A 14,097-nucleotide genomic window follows, 5' to 3' on the forward strand; every position below is an offset into this window, starting at 1 on the left:
AATAAATGAGCATGTGCAGGAAAGGTTCCGTTCAGATCTCTCCCCAATTTTCTGGTTTACTACATGTCGGGGGAGGGGTGGCATGTAGAAGCATTCCTAATTTTAACTCCTGGTCTGCATCTCAGTGTACTACCATGATCCAGAACTCTACCACCTCAGAGCCCAATCCTATGCAGGTCTACTCAGAAGTAAATCCCACTGTGTTCAATGGGGCCTACTCCCAGGAAAGTGTGCATAGGATTGTGGCCTCACAGCCCAATCATAGCCACACTTTCCTGGGAGTAAGCCCCATTGTCTCTAATGGGACTTACTTCTGAGTAGACGTGCATAGGATTGGGCTGTCAGTGTCCTACCTCACTTTGAAGAATGTGGTTTTAGTCAATTCAAATTAGGGGCACATGCACACACAAATTGGGATCAGACTCCCTCCACTGTATATATGTATATACACACATACACAGATTGTATAATGCACTTTTTACATCTATAAAATTAACTTCTATACAATTTAGTTATAAAGTAAGTTCAGTATGCTAGTTATAAAGTTTTCTACAGTCATCTACTGTCAGTTCTCTTAATTTGTGAATTTGCTTATCCACAAGGTGCAAAATTGCTACCTTCTCTTGTTATCCTCACATCTATTCTTGTTATCTGCTATGAGAGACCTTCCAGAGGTTGCAGGGACCTTCAAAATGGTGCCTGTGACCAGTGCAGACTCCTTTAAAATAGGCAGAGGAAGCTCTGGTCAGTCACTTTAAAGGAGTTTGCACTGGTTGCAGGTGTCATTCTGAAGGTTCCTGAAACCTCTGGAAGGTCTCTGCAGCATTCATATATATTTTGGCCTTTCCTGATGCACTCTGCTGGCTTCCTGAGGGTCTCTACTAGATTCTTCTGGTGGTACCCCTTCGCACCTTAGAGTACTCCTTATACCTAATACCACTGATCCCATAGTATTATTATTATTATTATTATTATATTTTATTTTATTAATTTATACCCCGCCTTTTTGCCCAACGGGCAATAGGATCAATGGTCCATTATCTGCAAATTTGCAGTCCACTTGGGTTTCCAAAAACCAATTGTAGATACTCACCTATAAGGTGGGAAATTTCCACCAGGGGCAGCCAGGAGAAACCCAGAGGAAAATAAGAGAACAATGCAGAGATAGGGCAATTAGCCTCCAGGGAAACGAGGTTGCAAGTTTTAGCCAAAGTTAACTTTTTCACTCCTCCTGAGAAAAAATGTAAGCCAGGGTTCAACACTTCTATTTAAATCAAGCAAGCCTTGTTCTCTTTGGCAGGATCACTCCCTACCCTTCTGCACCTACTTCCCTTTTGCAAATGTTTGGTAGAGGTATAGTTTTTTAAACTCCAGGATGTGATCCTCATTTCCATCTGAAACAAAGTCCCAGACTACAATTCAATGCACCATTGCTTAAGAATAACTCCCATGGAAAGCAATGGGTCTACTGCAGTGGTTCTCAAACTTTTCTGGCTCTAGGCTCCCCTGAACCTTGTAGCCATTGGCCACGGCTCCCCATTACAACACCTCACCTCAGTTACCCCCAAAATCGGGATGAAGGTGTTATAATTATACACTAGAAACCAAAAAATAGCTACCAGCATTCTGAAGCTGCAATCCTAACCACACTTACCTGAGAGTAAGCCCCATTGAACAAAATAGGACTTACTTCTGAGTAGACCTGGTTAGGATTGTACCCTGAGTTTGTTAGCAGCACACTTGGAGGGTTTTGGAAAGGGAGGGGGGAAGTGATGAATTTGCTGGGGGAGGGGAAGACTTTGTTTTGTGTGTATCTGCTAATTGCAAACTGAGACCTAGAGACTGTTTGGCTGCAATCCTAACCTCACTTTCTTGGGAGTAAGTCCCATTGAACACAATAGGACTTTCTTCTGAGTAGACCTAGCTAGGATTGTGCCTTCTGTCTTACAATAACAGCCAAGAGAGTATCCTCCCCCCCCTCCAAAAAAAAGGAGGCAGGAGGAAAAAGAGGGGATGGCTGAAAATGAATGGGTGTTTTTATTTTTTAATCAATTTTTGGAGACAAAGCCATCAAGAGTGTGTTTTTTTCTTTTTGAAGGGGGAGAAAAAGAGAAAGGTGAGGATCCTTGGTTAACCTGACACAGACCCCAAGCCTATGTAGTTCTACTCAGAAGGAAGTCCCATTTTAGTCAATGGGCTTACTCTCACCCTAGCTAGGATTGTCCCTTTGTCTTACAATAGTAGCCAAGAGAATACCCCCACCCCAAAAGAAGGCTGGAGGAAAAAGGGGAGTGGCCGAAAAGGAATGGGTATTTTTATTTTTTAATCAACTTTTAGAGACAAAGCCATCAAGACTGGCTTTTTTTTCTTTTTTGAAGGGGGAGGAAAAAGAGAAAGGTGAAGATCCTTGGTTAAGCTGACACAGATCTCAAGCCTATGTAGGTCTACTCAGAATTAAATCCCATTTGAGTCAAATGGGCTTACTCCCAGGAAAGTGTGGAAAGGATTGCAGCCACACCCAGCAAGATTACAACTCACCCCAAAGTAGATGGGGGCTGCTCACACACACACACACCCAACATGCAGATGCCACCCCTATTCCCCCAGGCAAGACAGAGGAATGCAGGCTGGGAAATTTGGATACCCCCCAGCAGGCTGGCTCCTTCCTTCCCAAGTGGAAGAAAGCGCTGAGCTGCTTGTACTTACTCTTCCCTCCCAGTTTGAAGCCTGCCAGGAGGGCTCCCTGTGCTGATGAGAGGCAGCACCTCTGCCTGCCTGCCTGCCTGCCTTCTCTCCCACCTCCCCCCGCCACGTTTCACAGCCCTCCCCACCTCATGCTGCCCCACCCACCTTGTTCATAGCTGCAGAAAAGCAGCAAGTCAGCAGGCAGCACCTGCAGCTGAGCAGAGCAGAGCAGCTACAGCTACAGCCACCTCTCTCCCCAGATGCCTCATGATGCCCTGGAGGCTAGCCATGCCTCACTAGGGAGCACAGATTGAATACCTCAAGCCTACTGAATAAATAGGGTTGCAACCATGTGTAGCTGTGCTTGCTCATACTTGTTCCTTGTTGCTTGTCTCTCCACTGAGAATTGAATTGCACACTCCCAGTTATGCGTTATAAGTTGTATGTTACATTTTGAGCGTCTGGCTTAACACATCAGGCACTTTAAAGGATTTGATTAATGGTTCTATCAGTATGTGGGGACAAACACTTACTCTTTGTTTACAATGCACTTACTCTCATAGTGTTTACAAAAAGATTTCGAAGAACTGAATTTAAAAGTTAATGAATAAAAATGTATCATATTATTTTTAACTATATTTTTAATAAATCTGAAACTGTACAGTTCTTAGATAACAATTACTGGTAAGTTATTTTTCAGGATCTGGCCTTGGGGAAAATCAGACAAAATTATAGTCAGGCACTCCCCTAAGTTTAACGCCCCCCCCCCACTAGGGTTATAGAAAATTATATGGGTTTTTTGGGGTTTTTTGCTCAAACCTGCCCTTGGCGTCTATAAGATCGACTTATACCTGAGCATCTGCTGTGACCCTGGCATGTGCTGAGAACTGACTGTACACTCTCCACTATCTTAAACAGGTCGTCTTGAGAAAAATAGTTTCCAATCTGCAAGCACACAACCCTTCTCGGCCCAGAATGACTACACAGTAATTGGATGATACACATCTAAAGTAAGACTGAGCTCAAACTCTCATTTTTCCCTCTCGTGATTAGGTGAATGTGTGAAAAAGCCACCATGATTCATGGCCTCTTACGACCTCAAGCAATTACCCAACAGGAAAGGTGCATGCACGCTAAGAAGTAATAACAAGCTAATCACATGCTTGCTATTACTGACATTTCTGTAGGAATTCATTATTATTATTATTATTATTATTATTATTATTATTATTATTAACAGTATTTATATACTGCTTTTCGACAAAAAGTTCACAAAGCGGTTTACAGAGAAAAATCAAATAACTAATGGCTCCCTGTCACAAAAGGGCTCACAATCTAAAAAGATGCAAAAAGAACACCAGCAGACAGCCACTAGAAAAGACACTGCTGGGGTGAGGTGGGCCAGTTACTCTCCCCCTGCTAAAAAGAGGAGCACCCACTAGAAAAAGTGCCTCTTACCCAATTAGCAGGGGTTAATTCATCCTAAAAAGAGAGAAACATGGATCAGCCTCCCCTCTTCCCACTGCTCTGAATTTCATTAACAGAATATATAAACTCTTCTAGTTGTTTAATACTATCCTTAATTATTCAAAAACTTGGAAACAGAAGTAATTAGGGAGCTCAGCATAGATCTTTGCTATGGAACAAAAACTGTTTTGATCTACAGGCTATACAGTGTGGAGATTTAAAGGACAGTATTGTCTGTATGTTGAAAAAAGGCAAAAAAAATTTTTTTAAGGGCACACAAAATAACATCTGAAGTGCTTAAATCTTTCTTCTGTTCTCACTCAGCACATTGCAGAGCACAAAATATCATGCTCTTGGATGCTCCTGTAATGAAGAAAAAATCATTGCCCATAGAAATCTAACACACCGACTAACACAGTTTGCCCTGCAATGGAAGACTGTCTGAATATGAGATTGTCCCAACCTGCTGCCTTAAGTGATATAGGACAAAATCCTAACTCACTTTCCAGCACCAACATAAGGGCAATGCAGCTCCGAGGTATGGAAGCAAATTCCCTTACTTTGAGGAGGCAACCCACGAGTGCCACCCAACTGTAGGATGTAGCATATATCTCATTGGCACAGCTATGCCAGTGCTAGAAAGTTGACTAGGATTTGGGCCATAGTCAAAGAAAAGCTGTATTACATAATTCTGTGGAATGTTCAGATGACTTTAAAGGAAGGTGCATAACCCACCTGGAAATGCAGTCTCTTGCCTCTTAAAAACTCAGCAGGAAAGGAAAAAAAAAACTACAAGTAGCAATATTTTTTCCTTTATCAGAGAACATCTTGGGGCATACTAGCCCATTAGCGATATGGTCAAGAGACACACAGATATCTATGACTAAGGCTGCAATCCTATACACACTTTCTTGGGAGTAAGTTCCATTGAGCACAATGAGACTGAGAGACCAATCCTGAAGGGCTCACCTGAAGGGCGTGCCTGCAACAGTCAGTGCGGGCCCAGCACTGGAGTTGGCAACGCGAACCACTGATGGGCCAGCACTGGTTGGAGGCAGGCCAGGTGCCTCCAGGCGCTCCATGCAAGTGCAGGGCAGCAGAAAGGTAAGTTGGGATGGGGGGGAAGTGTTCCAAGGTCGGGGGAGGGCAGGAGAAGGCGTGGCAGAGGAAGGGAGTGGGGCAGGAGGAAAGCTGAGATGGCAGTAGGCCCTGCTGTTATAACCTATCTGCCCTCCCAGCCTGGAGACCTGACACAGGTATCCTCGAATCTGTGACTGCTTAATAGTGGGCGCAGACTCAAGGAGACCCATCACTGCCTGGTCACTGCCAAAAAGAGTAAGCTCCCTTACCCTGGGTTGCCCCAGCACTGCTTCCTAGCATCATGGAATGCAGCAGTAGCCATTCTAGTACTGCTACAGCCCTGGGAAGTTCAGGATTGGGCTGTTAGTCAACATGCATAGGATCGTACTGTAAATACACATTAGACTGACACCTTGGCCAGCCACCTCATCTAGGGTTGCCCAAAATCTACCCAGCTGAATTCCAGCAGCTTTAACAGCTTTAGGTTGCAATCTTACACATACATTCTAGGGAGTACATCCCACTGGACCAAATAGGATTTTCCACAAAAGGAAAAAATTTGACAGATAAAAGACTTCTCCATCTCAGCATTTCCATTCCAAAATAAAATAAAAGTTACATTTTCGCCCTTCCCCTGCTAGGTCAAAAAGAGGATGACAATCTTAACTCCAGGACTCAAGTTTCTCCTACTAGACAGGTGAATTAGGTGTATCTATTCATTGTGAACTCAAATTGGTCTCATATTCACAGACTTTGGATGTGGAGCTAGTTAAACGCACACTCACAATGTCTCAACCTTTTCTAAAATGGGTTATACTTGTGTCACTATTATTTATGACCTAAATCTACTAGGACTTAGATTCTTCAAAGTTGAATTAGTAAATTATCTTAACTCCCTTGTTCCATAATCACCTGCCACAAGATACAACTATACCATATAGTATATATTTTGCACATCCAAGAGGTGCTATCAGACAAGTCTGCTATAATCCCACCCCATGGTCATTTTAAGATTTACAGAAACCACAGAACACCTTTTCAAGGGAGGAAATTCCTCTTTAAGTTTTATATATATATATATATATATATATATATATATATATATATATATATCTCAGACATAAAAAGAGTTGATATTATACTGTACACTGTACGGTGCACTGTACAAATAAACAAAATCATGTTTCTCAATTGGGATTTGTACACTACATTAAATAGTGGTCCAGTACCATTGATACATCCCACCCCATGGTCATTTTAAGATTTACAGAAACCACAGAACACCTTTTCAAGGGAGGAAATTCCTCTTTAAGTTTTATATATATATATATATATATATATATATATATATATATATATATATATATATATATATATCTCAGACATAAAAAGAGTTGATATTATACTGTACACTGTACGGTGCACTGTACAAATAAACAAAATCATGTTTCTCAATTGGGATTTGTACACTACATTAAATAGTGGTCCAGTACCATTGATACATGTTTTATTTGCATTAGATAAATATTACATAGTTTTAGCAAAATATAATTCTCTATATTTAATTATTACACTGGATAAAAAGGCTTTGGAGTGGAATGAGTTTGGGGCTTTTTTGGTACTCTGACTACTCCATTTTACATTTTTAAGAAAGACATGTTTTTAACAAGTGTCAGTGGAAAAAAAATATTGATTTTTAAATGCATGAATTATAAATCAAATTACCTTCAGTTCTGCCCTAACCTAATATCCTTCCTTCAAGCGTCACTTTTTATTAAAATCAATTTCAGATTTTGAGTATTGCTCAGCTCACCTAATTGATAGCAACACACATTCATGATAAGCATAAAATGAAATTGTTTCTGTAACACAAGGCAACAGTGGGTTGAAGAAGCGTTCACAGCGGCCTTGTACGGAAGGGGAGGAGCAGCATTTTTTCTAATCTAGTTGTCAAAAGACATACCTCTGCTGGATCAGTGATTTCAACTTAGGGTCTAATTAATTATCAGGACTTGCACCCGTTCACTCTTTCCCATCCCATTCCTTTTCCTAATTTAGGTTATTACATATCAGCAACTGCCCAGTCACAAGGTGCACAGGTCAAATATACCAAAGTGATCCATGCAAGTGCATTTGGATTTGACAGAGTTGCCGTTTCTAAAGGTCAGGCAGGCTTTGCCTTCCCACTACATTGTCCCTAAGAATGGCAGTCATTGACTTACATAAGGAAAGAAAGGACTACCATTCACTCAGGGATACCACAAAGATGAGGACTACATCGGATCTTCTCTGCACATCCCCATTCTACTCTCTCATTCTTGTCCACAACATGACAGAATGTTGGGAATGGCTTTTGCAGCCCAGTACTATTATTATTATTAATTATTAACAGTATTTATATACCGCTTTTCAACTAAAAGTTCACAAAGCGGTTTACAGAGAAAAAGATACTACAAAGATTCGTGGAAAAATAAGTCCCGATGGTTCAGTGTAAAGAAGTCTGCACAGAACTGCTGTGACAGAAAGAAAAAATCACAGCATACTCTCCTGGTCAAGTTGAGAAATGTGCCAACTGTTGGCCCAACCATGAGGACACCTGATGCACCTTGCATCAGCAGTGGATGGTTGAGGGCAGTTCGGGGGCAACATATTTGGGGTGCCCTTTACCCCAAGACTAACATAGCCTACTCCCAGCTCTCTACAGCCTGCTTTGATCCATTTCCCACACACTCCAACAAGATCTGCCTCTTTACCATGCTTCTTACATAAAGGAGCTCCTTTGTTCAAGTGGTCCCTTTAAATAAAACCAGAAGTTCCACATTTCTGGGTTTCAGAAAAGCACACAGGGAGCAAGGTGTAAGGGTTGGGTTCTGTTTTTGTTTATTCCCTCTCAGGTCGTGTTGCAGCAGGTCGTGCAGCCCCTGTCTACACTCTACCTGGTGGCCTCCCAGCGAGGGTTTTCTCTTTCATTTGGTTTTCCCACCTTAGTTCTGGTTCCCATCTTTTTTGCTGGATATGGTTTGGTTTTCTATTACTCATTGCTAAATTTATTTGGGGTGGTTGTGAGGCTGTCTTTGTTGTTTCAAATGCTTTATTGCTGCTGCTGCTACAGCAGAATTTTATGCTTTTTCAGTATTGTCTTTAATTGTATGCTGGCTACTGCTTTTAATCTTTTCATGATTGTATTTTAGGAGTATTGTAAGTCAACCTGGGGAGCCCCTTTTTAAGAGGGGAGGAGTGGAGCATAAAACTTTTTAACTAAATAAATAAATAAAATATTCAAACTCTGAAATACCCAGAAGGAAAATCTCAAATCCATTATGAGTTTTCTTTAGATGCATCAAGAGCAAGAGAGCAACTTTCCCCCATTAAAGCTTGGAACATAAAATGAGGCTGTGTCACTTTTGATACACTCAGATCATTCCCATGTGACTCAGTTTAAAAAATCGATAGTATATTAGAAAAAGTAGAGTATATTAGAAGAAACACAGGACAAAACATAAGACATTGCCAATGTATTTAACAACAGTTCTCCAGAGCCTCTATTGGAATGCATTATCCTACAGGAATGACTGTTTATAAAGTAGGCAAATAAATATTGGTCAGGTTCTGGTCTATCTCATATCCACACAAACCAAATTCTAGGGGCTTGAGACCAATTGACTACAGAACTAAGTAGAAGAATTCTGAGCTATACCACTCCAAATTTTGGAAGGATACTTTTCAACATAAAGAGCTTTCTGCATGCAGTCAATTAGCACATCAGTGAGAGGTTAGCTTACTACATATAGGGAGGGTTTTGAAAACATGGTGATCAAAAATATGATCCCTAATCTGTCATCTGAAAGGTACAGTCAGATGTTCTACCATCTCATTCTGTGTAATGTGTAGAGCAGTTCTTAATACCCTGAAAAACACCCCTATTAAGATCACAGGATTTAATGAAACTAGTTCTGGGTAAATCCTTTGCTCTGTCTTCTGTTACCCTGGCTGGAAACTAGACAGGAAAACTGCAGTTCACAACCCAGCCATTTACTTACAACAGTCCTTTACAAATCAGTGGGCTGCTTTGAAAGGCACAGGCCTTGGGTGGCTCAATCCCCTCATTTCAAATCAATGATCTGTTTTTCTCAGAATAAAGCAAATGATTAAATTTCCCAAAAGGAAACCAATACTGACACTCAACATTCTTGTTGTGCATACCTACAGTTGCACTACCTGCTTACATTTACAAACACAGGGAAGGAGATCTATAAAAAAATGCAGGGAGCATTCCTAGAAAACTTAATCATGTTCGCATTTGATTGATTTTGATTGGGAGAGTTGGGTATGTGTTTAAATCTCAATAGTTACACTCTACGGCTGGATCATGCCCATTCCACAACATACCTTCATTTGCACGTAAAAATATGATGCTGGCCCCCTGGATGTTTAACATGATTTTTCTATCTGTAGTCACGTAATTTAATGGCTGGTTTTTCCATGCATGCACATTACTGCACTTGATCACTACACACTTGAATGGCAGGCGAGTGCCTAAACTGTTGAAAAGCACAGTGTCTGAGTGGTGAGAAGTGATTTTAAAGTCTATCTGTGGAGTTCAATCTGTGATAGCCCATTCCACACCTGCAAGTCACCAGTTGATGTGCAGTCATCGAATAACAGATGTGAATGCATCAACCAGTCCCATCTCTTGTACCACAAAGCAATAATCAAAACACCGATTTAGACGAACTGGAAGTGTGGCTTTGCTAACTGATAGCACAATGTATGTTCCTTTACTATTATTTTTAAGTTCCCTCAAATATAGTTAACCAAGCTGGGCATAATCCAGGTGAGGTTAAGCACATTCAAGTCCTATATTTGTTTTTCCAAATGGAAGAGCTACATATTCATTTTTATATTTTTGGTGGAAATCAATGGAACTTCAAGATGCTTACTTTTAGCGGTATTAGAGCCATACTGTAATCTAGCAAATCTATCTCTGCATCTTTCCTCATTTAGCAAAGGTTTTGAATTCTTTTCTTGTCTGTGATGAGAAAAATTAAAGGGCAGTGGACTTCCAAGGGATACTACTCTGTGTCAGAAAAAAATATGGGTATGTGCGTATCTATGCACATAATTTAATAGGACATTCTAAAAGTTAAAAACATACATTTTGCAAATGGAGTTCATTTGGACACATACAAATGGAGAACTACATACACTGCATCTGCAGATACCCTCAGATTAAGCCCCATATTTATTTATTTTTGTATTTATTCATGAAGAAGAACAATATCTACTATTTTCCCCTTAGCAACAAGTGACAGGCCTTCTTCAAACCTTCCCCTGCTTCTCTACAGAACATTAGGTGAAACCTGTAGGAGAAACGCCCTTTTTGATCCAATCTTAGTTCTGAATGACCAAACCAATATTATAATTCTAGTAGGTCCTATAACAGGCACCAGTTTCACAGTATAGTAATGCTTGGTTCTTACTGTTTGAAGTTCTAATGTACCCTGTTGCCAATGAGCAAGAACAAAGCAAAAAGGTTTTGACCCCTAACCTACGAATCTTGGAAAGATGCCTTGAGGGATACCTCTCAGCAGGTTTCACTGCAGACACAAAATGCAATTTAGCAGTGAGTGCCAGGTTATTTCTAAAAGTATCCTACCTGAATTATGGACATCCGGCTCGGGGGAGCCTCACTGACGTTAGTCCCTTGCCCTGTGAAGCTGGTGTGGCACCCCACATGTCCCTGTGGCACAGTCAAGTTGTTGGAAGCAGGTTTCAAGTACATCACCTCGGACCTGGGTGAGCTAAGGGGCAGGCGTGTCTGGTAGTCAAAATACATGGGTGATGTGGCCAAGGATGGGCTGCTCACCACATTCATGACATTGAGAGGGCCCCGGCTGTCTTCCCCTTCGCTGGGTACAAGCATGATGTCATTCTTGCTAATCTTCTTTTTCTTGCCCTTTCCCCCTCCGCTGCCTCCTCCCCCACCTCCGCCACCGCCCCCTCCACCCAGCTGAGGGTGGCTGTACTCAGCAATACGGCAGTTGTAGGTGCGAATCTCCTTGTTTTCCCGCTTGCACTTCACGGCGATGGTGATCATAGCAGCCAGGAGGATGATGGACACAGTGCTCAGGGTGACAATCAGGGGAAGTGACAAGTCCCAGTGCGGCCTGCGGTGTTGCTCCCCATTGACTTGGGGCTCACCTGCTTCAGGCAGAGGTCCGGCCAAGGCCCGGACAATCAGTTTGGCCACAGCTGAAAGACTGGGCTTTCCGTGGTCGCTGACCTTAACCACCAGTTCAGCCACCGGACTCAGCTCTTCCCAATAAGGGTGCAGTGTGCGGATCTCCCCACTGGTAGGGTCCATCTCAAAGAGGTGCTCTTCATTTCCTTCGACAATCTCATAGGTAAGGCGCCCGCTTTCCCCAAAATCACTGTCCAGGGCCCGGACCGTGCCTACGGGATACCCTACGCCGACGTTGCGCGGGACCTGGAGCTCAGCAGTGTCGTTGATGAGGGCGGGCAAGACGATGAGGGGGGCATTGTCGTTGACGTCTAGGACGGTGACACGCACAGTGGCGTTGCTTTCTCGGTGAGGGGAGCCAGAGTCCTTGGCCAGCACGTGGAACTCGAAATGCTTGGTCTGCTCGTAGTTGAAGCTGCGCAGGGCGTAGATGGCGCCGTTGGTGGGGTTGACGGAGACATAGGTGTAGATGGAGACGTCGCCCACGTGCCCGGGCAGGATGGAGTAGGAGACGCTGCCGTTCTGGCCCAGGTCCGGATCCTTGGCCAGCACGGAGCCCAGGTACTCGCCAGGGATGTTGTTCTCGGGCACCTGCAGCACATAGAGGCCCTTGCTGAAGCGGGGCGGGTTGTCGTTCTCATCCAGGATGCGGACGGAGAAGGACTTGGTGGAGTTGAGCGGGGGGCTGCCACCATCGCGGGCCAGAATGGTGACATTGTACTCGTCCTGCACCTCGCGGTCCAGCGGGCGGTCGGTGACCACGGTGTAGAGGTTGTCGTAGTTCTCCTCGAGGGCGAAGGGCACGGCGCCCTCCCCTCCCGGGCCCTCGCCCTGCACCCTGCATTGCAGCTGCCCGTTCTTGCCGGAGTCCCTGTCAGTGACCCTGACCAGGGCCAGGACGGTGCCCGGCGGGGCGGCCTCGCTGAGCGCCCCCTGGCGGACGGACACGAAGCCGATGGCGGGCGCGTTGTCGTTGCGGTCGAGCAGGCGCACGGTGACCTTGCAGTGCGCGGGCACGGGGTTGGGGCCCAGGTCGCGCGCCTGCACGTCGATCTCCAGCAGCGCGCCCTCCTCGTAGTCGAGGTCGCCCTGCACGCGGATGAGGCCGGTCTGCGGGTCGATGCTGAAGAGCTGCCGGACGCGCTCGGGCGCGTAGCCGCTGAAGGAGTAGAGCACCTGCCCGTTGGTGCCCTCGTCGGCGTCGGTGGCGTTCAGGTCGATGACGGCCGTGCCGGGCGGCGCGTTCTCGGGCAGCTCCACCACGTAGGAGGCGGCCTCGAAGACGGGGCTGTTGTCGTTGGAGTCCACGAGGCGCACGTTCAGCTGCACGGTGGCGGAGCGCGGCGGCTGGCCGCCGTCGAGGGCGGTGAGCAGCAGCGCGTGGTGGCTCTGCTCCTCGCGGTCCAGCGGCCGCCGCACCACCAGCTCCGGGAACTTGGTGCCGTCGCCGCGCGCCTTCACGTCCAGCGCGAACAGGCCCGGCTCGTCCCGGCCCAGCACGTAGGTGCGCAGGCCGTTCTCGCCCGCGTCCGGGTCGTGTGCGCCGGCTAGCGGGAAGCGCGTGCCCGGCGCCGCGTTCTCGGCGATGTCCAGCTCCACCTGGTCGGCGGGGAAGGCGGGCGCGTTGTCGTTCAGGTCCTGCACCTCCACCTTGATCATGCAGATCTCCTGGTCGTCGGCGAACACCTCCAGCGACAGCTGGCAGCGCGCGCTCCGCCGGCACAGCGCCTCGCGGTCCAGCCGCTGCTTCGTGTACAGCAGGCCGCTCTCCGCGTCCACGTCCAGCAGGTGCGGCGCCGAGTTCTCCAGCACGCGGAAGGTCGGCTTCGAGCCCCGCGCCGCCCCCCCGCCGCCGCCCCCGGGCTGCAGCCGGGCATCGCGGCCGATGTTGCCGATCACCGTGCCGGCGCCCTGCTCCTCGGGCACCGAGTAGTTCAGGTTCTTCAGCGCCAGGGCGGGCGCCCAGCACAGCAGCAGGCACCAGGCGCGCAGCTGCATCCCCGCGGGTGGCCGCCGGCGCGCTCCCCCCTCTCAAGTTCCGGCACCTGTTGCTCCGGCGAGCCCCGCCGCCGCCGCCGGCGTGGGCATCGAGCAGGCTCCCCCCTCTCCCCTGCCGCGGCTCCCCAACTTCGGAGGAGGCGCTGCACCAACCTTCCCCGGAGCGGATCCGTCTCTAGACTACCCCTGTCGCTTAGTCCGCTCCAACGACGGGGCTCGGAAAGAGTTTCTGGCTGTTGCGCTGAAAGGACGCGATGGGGGCGCGGGGGTGCCCTCGGCCAAGTCTTGCCGGCTGGGTGGGGGGCAGAGGAGGCGGCGGGCGGCGTCTGACGGCTCCGGGGGCTTCTGCTGCATTCAGAGATGCGGTCTCGCCTGCCTGGCTGCTGCGGAGAGCCGCATCTCGTTGCCTGCCACCGGGAGAGCGCCCGGCTCCCCTCTCCCTCCCTCGCGCGCACACACAGATGCACGTTCGCCTCCTCCTGCGGCGCCACAACCATCCGAGGGGGGGAAAGCTGCAGTGTCCAGAAATCTCAGAGTCCCTCCAGGGTTGTAGTTTCAGCCGCCCCCCGTCTGGAGGAGGCAAGCGAGAGTCCTCCGGAGCCGCTGCTCAGCGAGGAAAGCCTGCA

At 46.6% G+C, this 14,097-nt stretch overlaps 1 protein-coding gene across 1 annotated transcript in view; it reads right to left on the bottom strand.

Moving 5' to 3' along the window:
• PCDH17 (protocadherin 17) overlaps nt 1-13,471 on the bottom strand; it is a 207,046-nt gene extending 193,575 nt beyond the window's left edge. Inside the window, exon 1 of the mRNA XM_066621360.1 lies at nt 10,889-13,471. Coding sequence (XP_066477457.1) covers nt 10,889-13,471 — 2,583 coding nt within the window. The remainder of the gene's footprint in view (nt 1-10,888) is intronic.
• Nucleotides 13,472-14,097: the final 626 nt, after the last annotated feature.

This window comes from Tiliqua scincoides, chromosome 3 (assembly GCF_035046505.1).
Source record: "Tiliqua scincoides isolate rTilSci1 chromosome 3, rTilSci1.hap2, whole genome shotgun sequence".
Taxonomy (NCBI): Eukaryota; Metazoa; Chordata; class Lepidosauria; order Squamata; family Scincidae; genus Tiliqua; species Tiliqua scincoides.